The sequence below is a fragment of the Squalius cephalus genome (assembly GCF_949319135.1).
Source record: "Squalius cephalus genome assembly, chromosome: 2".
NCBI classification, from domain to species: domain Eukaryota; kingdom Metazoa; phylum Chordata; class Actinopteri; order Cypriniformes; family Leuciscidae; genus Squalius; species Squalius cephalus.
In genome coordinates this window covers 50,616,045-50,635,973 of record NC_137123.1, presented here as the reverse complement: position 1 = coordinate 50,635,973, position 19,929 = coordinate 50,616,045, and the positions used below count along the sequence as shown (strand labels likewise).

The following is a 19,929-nucleotide window of genomic DNA, read 5'->3' as shown; positions in this document are numbered from 1 at the left end:
TCTGAAGGATCATGTGACATTGAAGACTGGAGTAATGATGCTATTCAGCTTTACCATCACAGGAATGACTTACATTTTAAAATATATTAAAATAAAATATATTTTGTTATTGGAAAATGTGTTATTACTTTTTACTTTTAGTACATTTCTAAGAACTTTGCACATGTAAGTTGTAAGTTGTTGTAGACACTCTAATATGTAATTGACATTCTATTGATCTCACTCTCTCTCTCTCTCTTTCAGAGAGCGTAGGGAGCAGGAACTACATGAACAATACTGTAAAGCCTCCACTCCAGAAGAGAAAGCAGCTGTGCTTCAACGTTATGCTCTCCGTTTCACCATCAGCGATGCCATATTGGAGAAACTCCAGCTCCCCAAACTGCCTTCTGCTGCTTCACCGATGCACATGTCACCTCTCCATCAGCCTGAGAAGAAGCCAACATGCACCGCCCTAGTAGAAGCAAAGGTTCCAGAGCCTGCACAAACTACCCAAACACACCCTGTGATCCATGCAGACCAGACGACTGCACAAAAACAGGCACCGGCGCTGCCCAAAACCACTGAACCATCACCTGCCAAGTCCATCAGCGCTCCAGAAGTCCTGTCAGCACCCACGCGAGTTCCTCCTGCTCCATCAAAGCCTGTTCCCCTCATCACCCCAAAACCCTACAGCCAGCCAAAATTCAGCCAAGGCCTCCGCAAATCAATAAAGGCAAGGATATTTTATCCTGGACATTAACCTCAATAACCAATTCCTTTAAAAATTAACTAGGTAGGACAACATTGGGTTTACAAACTTTTGGATACCAAGGACATCGAAATATGATAATTTCCCTGCAAAAGACACTCTTACTGAAATATAAAGACAGCTATAGAGCCATTTAAACAATATGAGAAAAGGTATATATATATATATAAATTAAATAGTTGGCTTTTAATTAATATATCATCTTTGAAAATATAATTACTACACATGAAGCCAAAGCAGAATTATAAAACAAAAAAAAAAATAATTTGAAAAATAAAATACTTTCTTCCCCTCAAATTTTATGTGGTTCCCAGACCCCAGTTTGAAACCTAATGAGACAATCTTTTATCGGTATAGTTCATCCAGAAAATTTATTCTGTCATTACTCTTGTTGTTCAAAACCTGTATGACTTTCTTTCTTGCGTAAAACACACCAGAAGTTATCTATCAGAATGTCCATGTTGCTTTTTTCCATATAATGAAAGTGAATGGGACCAGTCAAGGTCACCATTCGCTTCCTGTGTATGAAAAAAACCAACCTAGACATTTTGCTGGACTCCTTTTGTGTTCCATACAAGAATGAGTAAATAATCTCTCATTTTTCGGTACATAATTAGCTTGAATAAATGTGTGTTCTTTGTTTTTAATACAGAGTGATGGGCTGATACGTGTGAATGGTGAGAGCACTCAGCAGGAGAGCAGAGAGAGGGACGATAGAAATTCTATACATCGTCCTATCAACTTCTCTCCCTCACCTCCAAAGCCAGCCACTCAAAGTCTACAAAACGAGGAGCTAATTGTGTTTGAAGCCTCAGACCACCAGCAAAACTTACAGACTTCCATTCCTGAACAAGAGAAAGAAGTTGTAAAGATGGAAAAGGAATGTTCTCTTATTTCTCAAGAAGAGAATATCAAAGAAGACAACTCAACTGCACTATCGGTGTCAGAACCAGCAGGTTGAAGAATACAATATTATCCAAAGTTTTCATTTTTTTTAGGGGTAATATAATGCGAAAATAAACTTCATCCCCGGTCCAAAAAGACAATTTATTGAAATTAAAGGGATAGTTCACCCAAAAAATGAAAATTCTGTCATCATTTACTCACCCACTGTAAACTGTATGACTAATTGTTCTTTTTTGTCCAAGTCAGTGGGATCCAATGTTGTTTGGTTCCCAATGTTCTTCAAAATATTCCACAGAATATTATATTATATTGTATTATATATATTGTGTTCCACAGAATTAAAAAAAGTAATACACGTTCAGAGCGACAAAAGGGTGAGTAAATAATAACAGAATTTAGGTGGTCTATCTATTTAAGTAGTTCCAACTTTCGTAACTTTCCGATGTCAGAGTAATACATTAATGCTTGACTGCTCACGTTTCACATCAACAATGTTAATTGTGTTCAGCAACTTCACACTAAGTGTGTTTACATGCAAACTTCTAATCAAGCACATATAAAGTTATAATATAAAGTAATATGATGTGACCCCTTTAAAGCAAAGGTATATACTGAATCATTTTTATATTAACTTAAAGTTTCCTATTTTATCAGGAAAGCAGCCAGTGCCAGACACAATGATGAAGCTCAGCTGTGTTGTCACAACAACCATAGTGACAGAACTCACTCAAACACACCAAATCCCACCAAATGACACGTCCTGCACAGAGCAGGTGGGCCTTGATTTCGCTCTTTTCACTTTTTAATAAAAGTTCATTGGTTTTTGAAACACATCCACTGATTCCTAAATATAAAGCCTAAAGTTGCTGGAAAGTAAATGATTAGTTTGGGACTAGACCGGATCTTGTTCTAGTTTGGTGCTTCATAGGGTGCATCTTTAAACTTTGATACTTCTGATTGGTCAGTCGTTGCATTCACGACTTCTAAACTGTTTAATTTCCAATATAGCTGCACTAGTTTTATGTTTTCACAAGTAAGAACATAATTCCAAATAAATAATAAATAAACCAATATTTAATATTACAAGTTGCCATGTAATAAGCAGGATAATGTACAGTCAGCTGGTCATTTTCACAAAATAGACACACAAATTAAGTTCAGGATGGGGTCCTGATCACCCTGTTAGGGTTATTTTTTTTGCATAGCATACCTTGATGAATAGGGTGTGTGTCCTACTGTATACTATATACTGATTGGAAACCTGATTTTATTTCCATTGACTTTGTGAAAAACGCGAGAATCTTTAATGATTTCCTTTTCATTCCCATCAGCTTGCTTCTGTCCATAATTCATGTGATTTGAGCTCAACTGCCGAGACCAGCAAGGCTGACCAGACTTCATACTCACTCTCACTGACAGGTAATACAACTCAACTTGCCACGTCCTTAATCTCTCATAATGTGATGAACAAATGAATCCTTACTCCAACTTTCCCACTTTTTAGTCCTCCATTTACCTCCACTGAATCTTCTTTTGGGTTGCCTTTCTTTCTGGTTTATCTTTTTCGATCTTTTTCTCTTGCTTTTTGTCTCTTTCATTGACTATCCATCTGTTCTGGCTGGTATCATTTGATGTGCGTGTGGGTCTGTTAGAGTCCTCACATACCTCTAGTAGCTCTAGGTTACGCTGGGAGTTCTTCGCTCCAACAGGTAAAACTGATAGATGAGCTAATGGCACAGGGCTTCCTTCTCCATGAACAGCAGATAATCCATCTGCATCATCTCTCGTTTGTCAACCTCCTTTGACTTCTCCTGTGGAGGTGCATTGTAGAGTAAACGCTTGTCTGCTGAGGGCACTATGAGGCAATACTTTTTTAACTGTATTTAAATGTAGAGGAAAGTGGGGTAAACAGTGCCACTTTAACTTAATTTGTCCTATAGTTAAGGACAAAGGAGACAGATGTGAAACATATATTACACACTACCGTTCAAAAGTTTGGGGTCAGTAACCCAGACAGCAACATAGTGTCGGCCCATATCCGGCCCACATCTTGTACACGTGGATTCAACACGTACCAGATGTGAGCCGAATATGTTGCTGTCTGGGAAGTTTGGTTACACTTTATTTTAAGGTGACATAAGCCGCGTTTCCATTACCCTTCACATTGCGCAAATTGAAATTGCGAATTGAAAATACGGCCAATGGAAACTTTCGCAAAAACTCCCATTTATCGCAAAAAAAGTTTTTACGCTCACAATCACATGAGGTGGTTTTTCAGGCAATTCGAAATAGAAATATTATAATATTACAAATAAAAGTTATGCACTGAAAATGTACCAATATGTATGATACGTATATTTTTATACCTGGAAAAAATGTGCTTTGACATAAAATGTATTTCACTTGCAGAATGTAAAACATTGTAGAGATGTAGAAAATTTCCTTTGACTTTGATTTACCAGTATATAGTATACACTCACCTAAAGGATTATTAGGAACACCTGTTCAATTTCTCATTAATGCAATTATCTAATCAACCAATCACATGGCAGTTGCCAAAGGTGATTTAAGCAATTTTGAGCGTGGCATGGTTGTTGGTGCCAGACGGGCCGGTCTGAGTATTTCACAATCTGCTCAGTTACTGGGATTTTCACGCACAACCATTTCTAGGGTTTACAAAGAATGGTGTGAAAAGGGAAAAACATCCAGTATGTGGTAGTCCTGTGGGCGAAAAGGCCTTGTTGATGCTAGAGGTCAGAGGAGAATGGGCCGACTGATTCAAGCTGATAGAAGAGCAACTTTAACTGAAATAACCACTCATTACAACCGAGGTATGCAGCAAAGCATTTGTGAAGCCACAACACGCACAACCTTGAGGCGGATGGACTACAACAGCAGAAGACCCCACCGGGTACCACTCATCTCCACTACAAATAGGAAAAAGAGGCTACAATTTGCACGAACTCACCAAAATTGGACAGTTGAAGACTGGAAAAATGTTGCCTGGTCTGATGAGTCTCGATTTCTGTTGAGACATTCAGATAGTAGAGTCAGAATTTGGCGTAAACAGAATTAGAACATGGATCCATCATGCCTTGTTACCACTGTGCAGGCTGGTGGTGGTGGTGTAATGGTGTGGGGGATGTTTTCTTGGCACACTTTAGGCCCCTTAGTGCCAATTGGGCATCGTTTAAATGCCATGGCCTACCTGAGCATTGTTTCTGACCATGTCCATCCCTTTATGACCACCATGTACCCATCCTCTGATGGCTACTTCCAGCAGGATAATGCACCATGTCACAAAGCTCGAATCATTTCAAATTGGTTTCTTGAACATGACAATGAGTTCACTGTACTAAAATGGCCCCCACAGTCACCAGATCTCAACCCAATAGAGCATCTTTGGGATGTGGTGGAACGGGAGCTTCGTGCCCTGGATGTGCATCCCACAAATCTCCATCAACTGCAAGATGCTATCCTATCAATATGGGCCAACATTTCTAAAGAATGCTTTCAGCACCTTGTTGAATCAATGCCACGTAGAATTAAGGCAGTTCTGAAGGCGAAAGGGGGTCAAACACAGTATTAGTATGGTGTTCCTAATAATCCTTTAGGTGAGTGTATATTTACTGGTATAGTCACATGACAACAGTCTTGCCGTTTCTTATTGAGGTGTAAACTGAGGTGATTGAGTTTACCCACTCTCCCATCTGTCCCCACTCTCTCCTCAACTAAAGACCTTTCCTTCTAAACATAGATTTGTGCGTCACTTTGTCCTCATCAGGCATCTGTAGCATGGACATATGTCAGCGCTCCATGGGCATAGAATAGATTTATTTAATCTGATCATTACGCAGTCGTGCTCAAAAATGAATTATGTAGAAATGAGGATATTCTGTTTTATATTGCTTTTACTGTTGTTTTCATGTCTGTATTTTAACAACTCTCAGAGAATACACCCTTCTTGTTTTGGCCCCATGTATACCTAGTATTCATATCCATCTCAGGTGATACAATCACAATCTGTGATCAAAAGTGGTCAAATACACTCGACCACACTGCATTGAAGTAGCCACAAAATCGGAGAACCGTATTGGTGCATGTAAATAATAATAACGTAATAAGTGTAAACAGGGATCTGTTTTGAAAGAGGATCATGAGATGGATGTGAGTATCGGGTGTTAACAGAGCCATTATGCCTCAACACTTTCCGTCTATCTCTTTTTGTTTGTGTCATTTTAGTGTTTTATGCTCTGTGTATCTGTGCGCCAGTTTAAACTCCTGTGGTGCTATCGCTTTCATTAGCGTAAGACGATATTGAGTATATGATGAGTTTCTAAAGCCTCTGTTTCCCTCTCCTTTCCTCCACAGAGGGAATTGACTACTCAACTGAATGTGTAAGTACTTCAGTCGTGCCAAACTCACACCCATTCTTCCAGAATCTCTTCTTATTTCCTCTTCTTGCAACTCTTTTCATTCTTTTTTCCCTTGGTAGTCACTCATTTGATGTGCATTTTACTGATTTTGGCTGCTAGAGTACTCAAGATGGCTTGAGGGAGCAGATTGTGTTTTATGTCTTTTGCCGTTGCATTGCTTCTCACTGGTGTTTCAGCGTCTCAGACCAACTTTCAAGTGCTCATGCTTATAGCTGTTGTTACAGTGTAGGTGCACCCTGTCTTCTTACATTCCTTTCCTTTTCTTCCTTTCTTCTTCTGTATGTGTGTGTGCGTGAATCAGATTGAAACCCCAATGCTGAATCTTGCAAAAAGGGTTGATCACTGGACGTGGGATCCTAATGAAGAGCGTAGACGGCAGGAGAGATGGCAACAGGAGCAGGAACGCCTGCTGCAGGTACAATAGTCAGCTTGGGGTTTGTCTGAGAGAAGTGCGCACCACAAAACTGGTATTGGTGTAGGTGTCAGTATTCTGGTCAGCATGAGATTTTCCTATCTGTCCTCTCTACCCTTCACCTTCTCTCCAATTTATCGCACCGTTTGTTGACTTCCTCTATAACCAGACCCAAACTTGTATGACTTCTTTACTTCTGTGGAATATAAAAGGACAAAGTTGGAAGAAAAAGGAAAATTTGAGGAACAAATTTTGAAGAAATCACTTGTGTGTTTATTGTGGTTTCATATAAAAAGTGACACGAAAGACTTTTACATTATTACAAAAAATAATAACTTTTGAACTTTCTATTCATCAAAGAATCCTGAAAAAAAAGTATCAGTTTCCACACAAATATTAAGCAGGACATTCAACTGAGATAATAAAATAAAAATGAACAATTGGAGCACCAAATTAACATATTAGAAGTATTTCTGAAGGATCATGTGACACTGAATAATGGAGTAATGAATTCAGCTTTGCCATCACAGGAATAAAATACATTTTAATATATATATTAACATAATATGTAATGATTTCACCAATGGGTTGCAAATAAAGTTGAAAGCAAGATCTATAGGAAGCAGTAAAGATTTTTTTAACATAGAACTCAAGAAACATGTAAACAGAACAACTCAACATAACGCAACAGAGAACAGAAAACTGAACAAAGGAAACTGAGGTAAATACACAGGTAAATGAGGGAATGGTCAACGTAATCAGTAACTAAGGGAATAAACTGGCACTCACTAGAAAACTAGGTCAACTTACAATGACAGGGCAAACAGGAACAGGGAAAACAGAACCAAAACACAAACTAAATAGTAGTAATAGTAATAATATTTTACAGTCCTTTTGAGTCCTTGCTTACTATATAATTAGGGTTAGTTGCTTGTAACTATGCCTAATTTACTGTTACTACTAGTACATGTAAGATGTGTAACAGGAATACTGTAAAATAAAGAGTTACAGAGTTCCTCCATTAGACCTGAACAAATATATAAATATTGTTATTCACTGTTATTGCAAGGAAAAGAGCGACCAGCTCATTCTTCAAAATATCTTCTTTTGTGTTCCATGGAAAAAGGAAAGTTGCACAAATTAATCTTTTGGTGTGAAATATTTCTTTAATCCCTCTTTTCTTTCTCTGTAGGAGAAATATCAGAGAGAGCAGGAGAAGCTGAAGGAGGAGTGGGAGAGAGCGCAGAGAGAGGTGGAAGAGGAGGAGAGGAGACACAATGAAGAGGTGTGTCTTCAAATTGTTTTACATGACAACTAATTAGTTCTTAATGACGACTAATTAGTTCTTAATCTACAATAGGAGAGGCGGATACTGGAGGAAACTGTGACCCCACTGACACCTCGCACCTCAGTTTTATCGTCCAGTATCGTGACCGAGGCTCCGTCCCTCACCCAGCCCTCAGTCCCACAGGACACTATTGTCCTCTCCTTGGCTGACTGGGAGAAGAAACAGGAAATGCTGGAGAAACAGGCACAGACGAACCAGAGTAACAGTCTGACACACAGGTGAAATGTATGCAAAATCCATATACCTTTTCCACCGAAACGGTGCTGATGCTGGTATTCAGCCAGGCGATCTGCGAACCTCTCTCAGAATGGCTTGCGTTTCCACTGAGCAAGTGATAATGTGATTGACTGTGACTACGGCAACCTGCTCACACACAAAAAAAAAAAATCTAAAATTCAGCGTAATTTAATTCAGAGTCATTGTGCCATATTGAGCTGGCTTTGATGTACTCTGACAACCTGTCATTGGAAAAGGTGTAACAAAAAAAAAACAAATTCAAATGTTGATAATGTCAAATGGTTTTTCAATGTTCAATTTAACCTCTCTAGCCCTGATCAAGTAATCGCACCAGCTCAGCAGAATGGTCAGAGGATTGAACCTCAGGAGAGCCAAACAGCTACACCACAACTGCAGTTTATACAAGGTAAGATACACACACTAGCCTTGGGTCAGTCTGGGTCAAATCTTTTGTTTGTTGGTTTTATTCATTTTTGAAGAAAAAAAAATGTTTCTACAAAAAACACACTAAAAATGTGGATGCAGCTCATTGGTGGTGTTTGAGGAGATTCCCCCCTTCTTATTAATAATAATATTGCCACACCTGCGCAGCGCATAATGTGGGAAGGCAGAGCAAGAAAGCTTGCCCTCGGGCCATTTTTAACAAATATATTATTTAAAATAATTGCAATAAAAAAATGATTATTGTTGTTTTATTATAAATGATTATTATTATTATTATTGTAATAAATTATTATTATTGTAACACTACATATGTTATATTATTATATATGTTTTATAAAGTATACTTTTTTGAGTCATGAATATCAAGTGTACTATAAAGTAGTTTTACAAAAATATCATAATATCTAAAAGGGATCGTCTATTGATTTCTTGTCACAATTTTTTCCTGCATGTTGGTTACACCATACTACTTTTGATAAAAGGTTTTTAGAAATAGCCAAACATCTTATATCAACATTTCAGAAATCTTGATAAAATAAAAATAAAAATAGCCCAGACTTAATGCAAGAACATCTTTTTTTAATGCATTACTCGTCTGCCACAATATATATAAATCACAATGCATATTAAACCAGCAAATTAGCGGACACACTTTTTTCTGTGTTATTACAGATGGCTCTTGGAGCTGTAAGTCTAAAGGCAGGCAAGAGGATTTGAAGAAAACTGCCTCACTTGATCGTAAACAGAGTCCACCCCAGAGCCAGACCACAGGGATGAGGAGGTGTGTGTGTGTGTGTGTGTATGTTTGGGGATGCATGCTGGCTTGCTTACACACGAGTGCCAAAATGCTGCTTGGCTTTGCTATGAGTGAAGGATGTTTAAACGATCAGATCAGTATGAGTTTTTTTTTTTTTTTTTTTTCTGGCACATGACACATTTCTGCATATGACTTGCTTTCACAGTTCTTTGTCTCTATGCGCGTGTGTGTGTGTGTGTGTGTGTATGGCTGATGGCAGGACTGGGTCGTGTGAAAATGTTTTAGGGACACACCCATCAAAATCACCCACACCATCACAAGACACGCCACCTCCATCACCCAGCAGGTACGAGCCTTCCCTCCAACACATACTCGATCGCATATGCGTGTGTGTGTGGAGCGTTTCAGTAATAGGCTTCAAATGCATTTGTGCACTTCATCCAGAAACAGTGACTGGATCATGCTGTTGAACTGGCCTATAAGATTTAATGCATCTTCTTAAAATGCAAAAGTATTGGTTTCAATTTGGTGAATGGTCACCATACGTATAAGGCATAACAAATGCTTTCATTTCAGGAGTTACATAATCATGCCAAGTGCTTATGTGCACACAATCCCATTCATTTAAATTGCATATTTGCATCGCATTTTGCTTTTGTTACCACTTTAAACTATATATATATATGTATATATATACATACACAGACCCTTTCCAAAAAATTAGAATATCATGGAAAAGTTTATTTATTTCCATAATTCCATTCAAAACGTTAAACTTCCATAGATTATAGATTCAGGGTCCACAACTTAAACGATTTCAAGTATTTAGTTGTTTATTTGTACATAATTTGGGCTTCCAGCTCATAAAACCCACGAAAACAGGATTTCAAAAAATTTGAATATTACATGAAATCACACAGTAATTACACAGTGATACCATGGTCATTGAACCAGGTTTTGGTTATTTTGGCAGTGTGGGCAGGTGCAAATCCTGCTGGAGAATGAAGGAAGCATGAAGTGCTCTGAAAATGTCCTGGTAGACGGCTGCGTTGACTCTGGATTTAATAAAGCACAGTGGACCAAAGTCCTCTTTTCTGATGAGAGCAAATTTTGCATCTCATTTGGAAACCAAGGTCCCAGAGTCTGGAGGAAGAATGGAGAGGCACACAATCCAAGATTCTTGAAGTCCAGTGTGAAGTTTCCACAGTCTGTGTTGGTTTGGGGAGCCATGTCATCGGCTGGTGTTGGTCCACTGTGCTGTCCACTCAACGCAGCCGTCTACCAGGACATTTTCAGAGCACTTCATGCTTCCTTCATTTTCCAGCAGGATTTGCACCTGCCCACACTGCCAAAATAACCAAAACCTGGTTCAATGACCATGGTATCACTGTGTAATTACTGTGTGATTTCATGTAATATTCAAATTTTTTGAAATCCTGTTTTCGTGGGTTTTATGAGCTGGAAGCCCAAATTATGTACAAATAAACAACTAAATACTTGAAATCGTTTAAGTTGTGGGCCCTGAATCTATAATCTATGGAAGTTTAACGTTTTGAATGGAATTATGGAAATAAATAAACTTTTCCATGATATTCTAATTTTTTGGAAAGGGTCTGTATATGTATTGGGGGTCCAAAAGTGTGGTACCATTTCGTTGTTGTTTCTTAAAATCATTTAATCCTGGAAATAAAGTTTCAGGATTTGAAAAAAAATGTAAATTAAAAACAAATGAATTTTTATTGAAAACAATTTTATTAAAATAGACAATAATGGTATTTTAAGACTTTTGGTTCCCACTGTGCATAAACATATTTATTCTATTTATAGTTACACAGATATTATGGTAAAGCTGCATTCACGGCATGTTGTAATTACCGTAATTTCGAGATGACAACACGCAACGTTCTACTCTGAGCTGATTTAATTAAAAGGATCAATGCCTAAATGAAACTGCAGCAGTCACGTGGTACAAGTAGAAGCTCTCAGAAAATGTGCAGGTTACAAGTTATAATTACAAGGAAGTGAACACTCTTTACAAGTTGAAATCTCGTAATTACGGTAATTAGGGCGTGGCGTGAACGTACCTTAACACTTTACAATAAGGTCCCGTGTTAGTTAACATTAGTTAATGCATTAACTAACATTAACTAACAATGAGCAATACATTTGTTGCAGTATGTTAATGTTAGTTAATATAAATACAACTGTTCATTGTTAGTTCATGTTAGCTTGTGTCCATTGAATAATACTAACATATACTTTTGTTTTGAATAATGTAATAGTAAATGTTGAAATTAATGTTGAAACTAAGATTAATACATGATTTAGAAGTGTTTTTCATTGTTAGTTTATGGTAATTAATGTTAACAAATGAAACCTTATTGTAAAGTGTTACCGATATTGTAACAGTTGTTATTTCAAGAAGTCAGTGTTAAAGTTTTACAATGGGTAAAACAGCTCAGTATTCAGGCCACTGATCAGGGAGACTGTCTCAATCGCAAAATCCTTCCAGTGCACCTAAAAAGTCCCACAATGCACTGCAAAAACCAGGGAGCATTGATGCTCACAATGGCTGCATCCCAAATCGCATACTTCCCTACTATATAGTAGATGAAAAACATTGTCACAATGTCCAAATTCACAGTACTCATATAAAGTAGGCAAAAAGTACCCGGGTGACCTACTTCTTCCGGCGAGATACTGAAGTGAGCATACGATGGACACTTTAATATCCCATGAGGCCACGGGAGAGGATTTATGAATGGCGGAGAAGTGACGCAATTGGTGCTGGAAAGTCACGTGATAATGATAACATGGCGAATGTAATATGTCCTGCGGTCGTGAAGTAATTACTTATTCAAAATAAGTACCTACTCAAAAGAGTATGCGATTTTAGACGCAGCCTCTCACAGCCTCTCACACCCTAGGGACGCTAGGGAGCTGATTGAGACCCACCCAATAACATATGGCTTTGTGTGGCGCCCTCTGCAGGTCAGTAAGTGGAAAGAAACTTTGCTCCAGCTGTGCACATCCGTTGGGTAAAGGAGCAGCTATGATCATTGAAACCTTGGGGCTGTACTTCCATATTCAGTGTTTTAAGGTAATTCTCGTTTGTGTTAGTGTCTGTGTATACGTGAGTAACCTCTACGTCTTCTCATATGAATATCTGATGTGTTCTAGTGTGGCGTGTGTAAAGGGTTACTTGGCGACACAAGTGCTGGGACTGACGTCCGAATTCGAAACGGACTTCTTAATTGTCAAGAATGCTACATAAAATCAAGGGGTGAGTCAATGTGTTTTAAGTGTATGATCCTAAATGTGCAGGATATTGTGATTGTAGTTTTTCTGATTTTGTAAGATAATGTGTGATCAAAAACATGTTCTAAATAACATTAGCTTTTAATCAATTTTAATAATTTTAGAAAATAATCTCAATATATTTGTCAATATGTTTTTCTCCAAAACACATTGGGAACAATTATCTGCCCCCTTTTATTAAATACTTTATTACAGTCTTATCCTAAAATGCCTGATGAGCTTGGAGAACACCTGACAAGAGATCAAAGACCATTCCTCCATTCCCAATGTGTTTTGGAGAAAAGCATTTATTTCATAATGTGATTTCCCCCCCACTTTCAATTCTTTTACTTCAATAAAAGGTTAGATTTTTGCTTTTTTATATATATATATAAAATATCAAAAGGATAAACAATGCAGATTTATTTTTTACAGCCATCTTTGATCATATTTACCAAGGGGGCAAATGACCAGCACTGTGCATTTGTAATTTATCTAATATATCTAATTATAATATTTTCACACTTTTTACATAATTTGGCAGTTTGACTGGAAATTATGCACAATACAAATATTGTGATTTTTTTTATACATCACATATCCCATATTTCATATCAATCTCTTCATTGACATGCTCTCCTTAGTAGTTCTCTATTTGTTAATTATTCATTTATTTTTTATAACTTTTTTTGTGGTAAAATTGGTGTTCGTGATGGAAACCGAGGGACATTTATAATTTGTGTAATTGTTTATGTAATTGGTTATGATTATTTTATCTTCTTAGATTATCATAGTTTTTTCAATGTAATAATATTTTTGTGATTGATTTTTTTTTTTTTTTTTTCATATTTTAAGGTCCCCTGGGTCTGGGACATGGGTAAAACGGTACAATACATATTGTCAAGACAATTTCTAATGCGCTCCTCCTTCCTTGCAGCTGCTGGCCAGCCGACAACATTGTGAGGCCTCTGCACTTCTGACAAGGAAATGGAACCGGAATCAGGTTAAACCAAGCCAGGACCAGAACCAAGAAGAACGGATTTTATGTTTCTACAACATTTCCAACTATTTTCCTTACAGCACAAGCACATATACATCAACATCAGAACTGGAATCATGAACGCATGATGGGTTTTCCTCTGGACTTTGACTGTTTTTGTGCTTACTGAAATATGATAAAGAGTTCATAAAATATACGACAGCGAGTCTGTTAATACTGTTAGTTAGTTTTACACTTTAGAATGAGTACTGGTGGCACTTTACCTCACAGTGGCCATGTTACACACAGTTCAATAGCAATAAGGCCAGAAACATACTTTACGCAAATGCAGATCAGTAACAAACCTCAGTACTTAATGGGGCGAATAGAGATCATGTCAAATGCCTGTGCCATTAGCCCAAATACAAGCCCATTTCAGGAAAAGTTGGGACATTTTATCGTTAACCTTTACTTGACTGACAAAAGTACAAAGAAAAGATTTCCAATGTTTTCAACAAATTTTGATTTTGATGGCTGCAACAGAAAGTTGGGACAGAGGCGTGTTTTCCACTGTGTCACATCACCTTTCCTTTTAATTACACTTTTAAATAGTTTGAGAATTAAGGATACTAATTGTTGCAAAGTGAAATTTTTGCCCAATCTTACCTGATACTGTCCAGCTGCTCAGTGGTCGTCGTTGTCTGATTCTCTATTTTATGATGGGCCGTACATTTTCAATAAGAGAGATCTGGACTGCAGACAGTGTGTGTGTCTAGTGTCAGAGGTTTCTTGCCCAACAAGGACTGAGATTTCTCTGGATTCCCTGAATCTTTTCACAATATTATGAGAATTGTTTGGCAATTCTCTCATGAAATTGGGCACAAAGTGGTGAGCCATGACCCGTATTTGTTCACAAAGACTTTGGTGGATTGTACTATTATTCCCAATCATGATACCCTCATCTAGTACCAATTCACTTGCTTATTGTGGACTGTTTCAAAACAGTTTAACTTTTATTTAGCCTCTGCTCCAACTTTTTTTGGAGTGTGTTGCAACCATCATCTTCAAAATGTGTTTCTATTTAGAAAATAGAATTAATTGGTCAGTGAAACCATTGTAAATCTTTGTACTTTTAAAGGTTAAAGAGTATGAACAAATCACAGATTCTTGATTTTATTGCATTTTACAAAATATCTCAACTTTCCTGGAAACGAGGTTGTACTTATTTAGTGTACGATAATGACATGGAATTAAAAACGTTGTTCTTTTAGTATTACTCAAATACACTGTAACATGGGCACTGTAATGTAGAGTGTGACTGAATCCGTTTCTATTGTTAGGTAGCACAAACGTCCAGTTTTCATCCAAGAAATTTTTGCATCTGTTATTTTATTAATAATAAATAATCTCAGTTTTTGTAATGGTCTTGCAGGTCTCTCACATTATTAATAAACGTTAGGCAACTGTTGTTGACGAACGCATGACGTGCGACTCTTAGGCCTAGCTGATTTGTCCTGATGCCTTAACTGACAACATGAAATGAATACTGATAAAATTGTCCTTATTTATGGTTTGAGAAAACCTTCTTCATGTCTTCATGAACTGGAGTGGATTTGATTGAAATGTTCCTTCCTCCATTTTGCATTGCCCGTTTTCTCCTGTTTGATAAGTGAGGGGTTTGATACTTTATTTGTGCAGTATTGTTTAACAACCCATGTAAACAGCATGTTGCTAGCAGGTAGATCTTACATTTCCATTTGATTATTTTTCCAACTTTATGTTATTAATATTTATGTTTTGCTCTGCATTTGAATGGTAAGACAATTGCATGATCCCAGTAACTTTCCTTGGTGACGCTTTACATTACAATGCCAATGTTACACATACATTACACGCTACTAAAATGAATTCCTGAAGTAATAACATTAACAGTGTGCAAAGCAGCTCTATAATCAAACATTTTATGTAATAACTGAAGCACTGTAATGTAAAGTGCAACCCTTTTTTAGCTTTTAAAAATGTCCCGTTAAAATCGGTTTTATGTGTTCTGTTGCCTTTCTCTCTTCTGCAATGTTGTGCCTTAGAAATACGCTCCAGATAACGTCTAGTGTCGGCCACCCTTGCACCCAAAGCTTCAAGTTACCAATGTGTATTGGTGAGAGTATTATGCATATGCACTGAGCACTCTGCTTTTACCCTTGTACTTTATTCAAACACTATGAATGTGCGAGCAAGAGATTAAAAAATGAAAAGCACACCCTTTGTAAGCTTTTCATGTCCATTTAGAGATGTAAAATTGTTAAATATCCATATTTATATTAATCTAAATCAGCTGGAAAGGATTCCATGTTCTGTTGAATGTCACCAAAATATCAAATACAACAACGACCGATTTTATTCAGCAAAAATAGCATATAATTTCTGCTTTTATAACTTCTTCTTTTGCTTTCTGTTAATATTTGAAATTTGATTAAAACACATCATCATTTAGATACAGGGGGTTTTGACTGTCGCTTGTATATCATTTGTTTTATTTTGTGACATTGTAAGAATATGAACTAAAGTAAGGCAATAATTACTGGAAAGATTAGCCAAGGATGAGTGAGATGTGTGTGACAAATAACTTCATATTCTGTATTTATTATACCCTTTTAAAAACGAGCGATATAAGACAACCTACAAGACGCTGAAATGCAATGGCTTTTATAGCAAGTGTATGTTTTTAAATAAACTATAATAAACTATTTTAAATGCACCTCCACCTTGTGTTTGTGACTGTAAGTAGAAGACTGAATAATGATGTGGTGAAGATTTATTTTGTAACAGCACCCTATAATATGAATATAATTTTAAGGGGAAAAATTAGCAGTTTTGTCACATACTATTAGTTGTTATAAATCACTGGAGCAAAGCTCTCTCTTTTAGAGCAAAAAGCAGTGAACGATTACAGTATGTGGAATGACTTTCCTATCCAACTGTATGAATTCAATGCAATAAAATAAGATAAATGTAGCATGCATGTCTCATGTGTAGGCCTACAAACTTTTTTTTTTAGCATTGTTGGTCATCAAAGAAGATCTTAACCGATAAATATAAATAAGGTTAGGAAATGGCACTAGCTGAGATCTAAACAGTGATGTTTGAAATGGCACTTCATGTCTTTTACTGCTCAACACATGCACACAGTAGTAGCACAGTGAGTTAGGTGACCGCTTGACCTCTGTGCTTCAAGAGAAGTTATGCCTAACAAGGGCAGATCTTCTGGAGCTTGGCCCTCTCTGAGACCGCTGTTGTCCTGTTCCTGGTCTTCGGTTAGGGTTAGAGTGGGCTGTGTGCTGTCTGGGTCAGGAACTGTCATTGTTTTGGAGCAGGCATGAGAAAGCGAACTGTGCACTTTGGATGATGACTCAATCCATGTGGCCGCACGCTCCAGTTTACGAAATTTAGCTCGTCTGTTCTGGAACCAGACCTGAATAAAATAAAATAAAATAAATTTTATATACTGTAAAAAAAATTCTGTTAAATTTACGGTAACAAACTGGCAGCTGTGGTTGCCAGAAATTTACCGTAAAAAATACAGTAGCAACATTTTAGATTTTACAGACTTAAGTTAAATTTACAGTAAAAAAAAATTTCATAATCCGATATAATGTTAATTTTCCGATCAGTTTACGTTTTTTCACTGTCAATTTTACAATTACTTTTTCACTTCCAAAAACGTAAATTTAACGGTATTTTACTGTAAAATTACATGAAATTAACGGTTAGATCTATCACATTTTTACCGTTAAAATCACGATAATTTTTTACAATGTGCATTTTTCATAGGGGTTCAGTATTTATTGTAGTAGCACAGGCTAATTGTGTTTTGAGGACAACTAGAACACTGTGTCAGATTCAACAGGCATTCACAACCAACACTATTAGATATTTATGATAAATAAAAAGAGGTTAGCCTATATATCCTCACCTTCCTAAAATAATTGCCCAAGTCATTTTTTTCAGGTTTCTCATGCAGAAAACACAAAAAACTGAACCTTAACTTCAGAGGTTGAGTAGATTTGCATTCTTCTTGATGCAACTGCCATCTTGTAAAGCTTGTAAAATTGCCTAAGTCTCATTGTCTTTTGACTTATAGGCAAAATAAAACGGCCTAAGTCACACTCTTGACATAGGCCATTATACTACAGGGGTAGAATTGCATGATCTGTTCAACTGAGGATGTGGGCGATTTTACCAGAGGTGGCCAGCATCATGAGGAGATGACTTATGCAAAAAAAAAAAAAAAAAAAAAAAAAATTGTCAAAAATTGACTTAGGCAATTATTTTAGGAAGGTGACGATATAATATCTCTGAACATGTTGAACCCCCCTCTCCCCCCCCCCCCCCCAATTATATTATTTTATTTCTTCCCCTTTCTGGTTTGTAGCTAATACTTTCTGCCACTTTTCTCTAAAATTCTGAAATGGTAAGCTCTTGTTTAAATAATCGGTTTTACGACTATGAAGGTGGTCTTAAACTCTCTGAGCCTAAACGGAACGTAAGAGAAGAAAAGAAGAACATATACCTGAACTCGAGCTTCAGTAAGATGGATCTCCTGCGCGAGCTCTTCTCGCGTGTAGATGTCTGGATACCGAGTCTGTGAGAACACGCGCTCGAGCGCTTTCAGCTGCGCGCTGGTGAAGATGGTGCGGACGCGTCTTTGTTTGCGTCTCTCCTGGACGCCTCGTTCATAACTCAAAAGATTGCGATGAACTGAAAATTAAATGAAATTTTAACTTAACACAAAAATAAATGTTGTACAATTAGTAAATAGACTGTATCTACACTAAAAATGTGTGGTCGGTAAGATTTTTAAATGATTTTATTGAAAAAAAGTCTCTTACGCTCACAAATGTTGCATAGATCAAAATACATTGTAATTTTGTGAAATATTTGTACAATTTAAAAAAAAAAATTATATTTAAATATATTTTAAAATGTAACATGTTCCTGTTGTGGCACATCTACATTTTATGTAAAATCTTGAATTTATTAATGATTTTATTAATTGCTGAATAACATGATTAATTTCTTTAAATAATAATAATAAAAAATAATAAAACCTTAACCCCAAACTTTTTAACGGTATGTTATAGATAGGCTATAGACTATGAAAAAGTATTAATGCTTTTTTTTCTGTAGTTCTAGGCTAGTTAAAAGGGTTATAGCTCTTTCAAGTTTTAAATCTTAGTCAAATCTCAAATGCAAATAATTACATCCTTAATTAATGTAATATACTAATTAATGAATTAAAGCACAGACCAACCTGTTATGTAATGTGAGGGTTGATGAGAACCGGGCGCCATGAAATGGCAACTGGTTGTGTTACCTAAATTGCACCTGTTATATTGGAAGCTGAAGGGCTGACTGCAGGAGCTGATAGAAGTTCGGCCAGTGTCCATCCCAGACTCGTATGCAGACGTTAGGTAGCTGTACTCCATCATAAGTATTGCAGTATTGAAGTCTCTCTGGTGCAGTCCTCTTAACTGTTCTTATGCGAGGGCTCTGTGGCTTTTATTATCCCCGAATTCAGCTGATTAAGTCGGTTACTGACACGTGGCGGTGGGTCTCATTGTATTATTCTTTTGACATGTCTCTCCATCATCTCTGCCCCCACCTGCATCATATCATTCAGCAGCCTATAATGATCCATTATAGCCTCTTATATTTTGTATACAAAATTTTCCCACTGTAAAAATAAAAAAAAATCTGACTTAATATTTTAAGTACAATCAACTTGGATGCTTAAGTCATTTCAACTTAAATTACATTAAACTGACTTAAAAAAATTAGTTGAATCATATAACTTGAAAGTTGAAATATACAATGAAAATTGCTTAACTTATTTTGATGAGTTAAAGCAATGTAAAAGCATAGTCATAACTTATTGATCATATTGGACCTTTTTTTTTTGTTAAAAGTTATAAAGCAAATCTCTGTGTGAATATAATAATACCCGAGTTTTTACACAACTCAAAACATATTTGTCATTTAATAGACTATTTATTTATTTATTTATATTAATTCATTCATTTAGTCAGCTTAAAAATGAAATAAGAACGTTCCACACCTCTGAAGGTTTTTTTTGGTATTGCCTTTACCAGAAATATTTGTGCATTTGTCATTAAAAGGACTAAGAATAACGAGGTTGTAAGCAGTTTCAGAAATAAAACATTTTGCATATGCATTATGCTTTTATAGTTAAAACCCTGGTGAAAATATGCAGCAATTTTTCACAACCAAAAATGTTGTATAAAGTTTCTTCGTATGCTTTGTAGGCCTTTAGCCATTCACATTTATTTGATCTTACTTAGTTTGAACCT

At 36.6% G+C, this 19,929-nt stretch overlaps 2 protein-coding genes across 8 annotated transcripts in view; one reads left to right on the top strand and one right to left on the bottom strand.

Annotated features, from left to right (window-relative positions):
- Positions 1-16,315, top strand: part of limch1a (LIM and calponin homology domains 1a) — a 52,719-nt gene extending 36,404 nt beyond the window's left edge. For 5 of the 7 annotated variants that reach the window (XM_079851283.1, XM_079851285.1, XM_079851284.1 and 2 more), the window contains 14 exons: positions 244-712; positions 1,401-1,704; positions 2,309-2,427; positions 2,986-3,073; positions 6,026-6,051; positions 6,392-6,505; positions 7,695-7,787; positions 7,863-8,068; positions 8,399-8,493; positions 9,204-9,312; positions 9,548-9,634; positions 12,280-12,388; positions 12,469-12,571; positions 13,523-16,315. In XM_079851283.1, coding sequence (XP_079707409.1) covers positions 244-712; positions 1,401-1,704; positions 2,309-2,427; positions 2,986-3,073; positions 6,026-6,051; positions 6,392-6,505; positions 7,695-7,787; positions 7,863-8,068; positions 8,399-8,493; positions 9,204-9,312; positions 9,548-9,634; positions 12,280-12,388; positions 12,469-12,571; positions 13,523-13,548 — 1,948 coding nt within the window. In that variant the 3' untranslated portion in view covers positions 13,549-16,315. The remainder of the gene's footprint in view (positions 1-243; positions 713-1,400; positions 1,705-2,308; positions 2,428-2,985; positions 3,074-6,025; positions 6,052-6,391; positions 6,506-7,694; positions 7,788-7,862; positions 8,069-8,398; positions 8,494-9,203; positions 9,313-9,547; positions 9,635-12,279; positions 12,389-12,468; positions 12,572-13,522) is intronic. The other 2 variants (XM_079851282.1, XM_079851281.1) reach the window with 2 other exon arrangements.
- Positions 16,316-16,631: 316 nt separating this feature from the next.
- Positions 16,632-18,997, bottom strand: phox2ba (paired like homeobox 2Ba). Its single transcript, XM_079897885.1, has 3 exons — positions 18,873-18,997; positions 18,132-18,319; positions 16,632-17,033 (listed from the first exon to the last, which is right to left on the bottom strand). The coding sequence occupies exons 1-3, from the start codon at positions 18,910-18,912 to the stop codon at positions 16,734-16,736; spliced, it is 528 nt and encodes a 175-aa protein (XP_079754011.1). The 5' UTR covers positions 18,913-18,997; the 3' UTR covers positions 16,632-16,733.
- Positions 18,998-19,929: the final 932 nt, after the last annotated feature.

Coding starts and splice junctions, on each gene's coding strand:
- phox2ba (XM_079897885.1), bottom strand. CDS start 18,912: ATGGCGCCCGGTTCTCATCAACCCTCACATTACATAACAG. Junction 18,320..18,872: donor ACCCTCACATTACATAACAG/GTTGGTCTGTGC, acceptor TTTAATTTTCAG/TTCATCGCAATCTTTTGAGT. Junction 17,034..18,131: donor TTACTGAAGCTCGAGTTCAG/GTATATGTTCTT, acceptor TATTTTATTCAG/GTCTGGTTCCAGAACAGACG.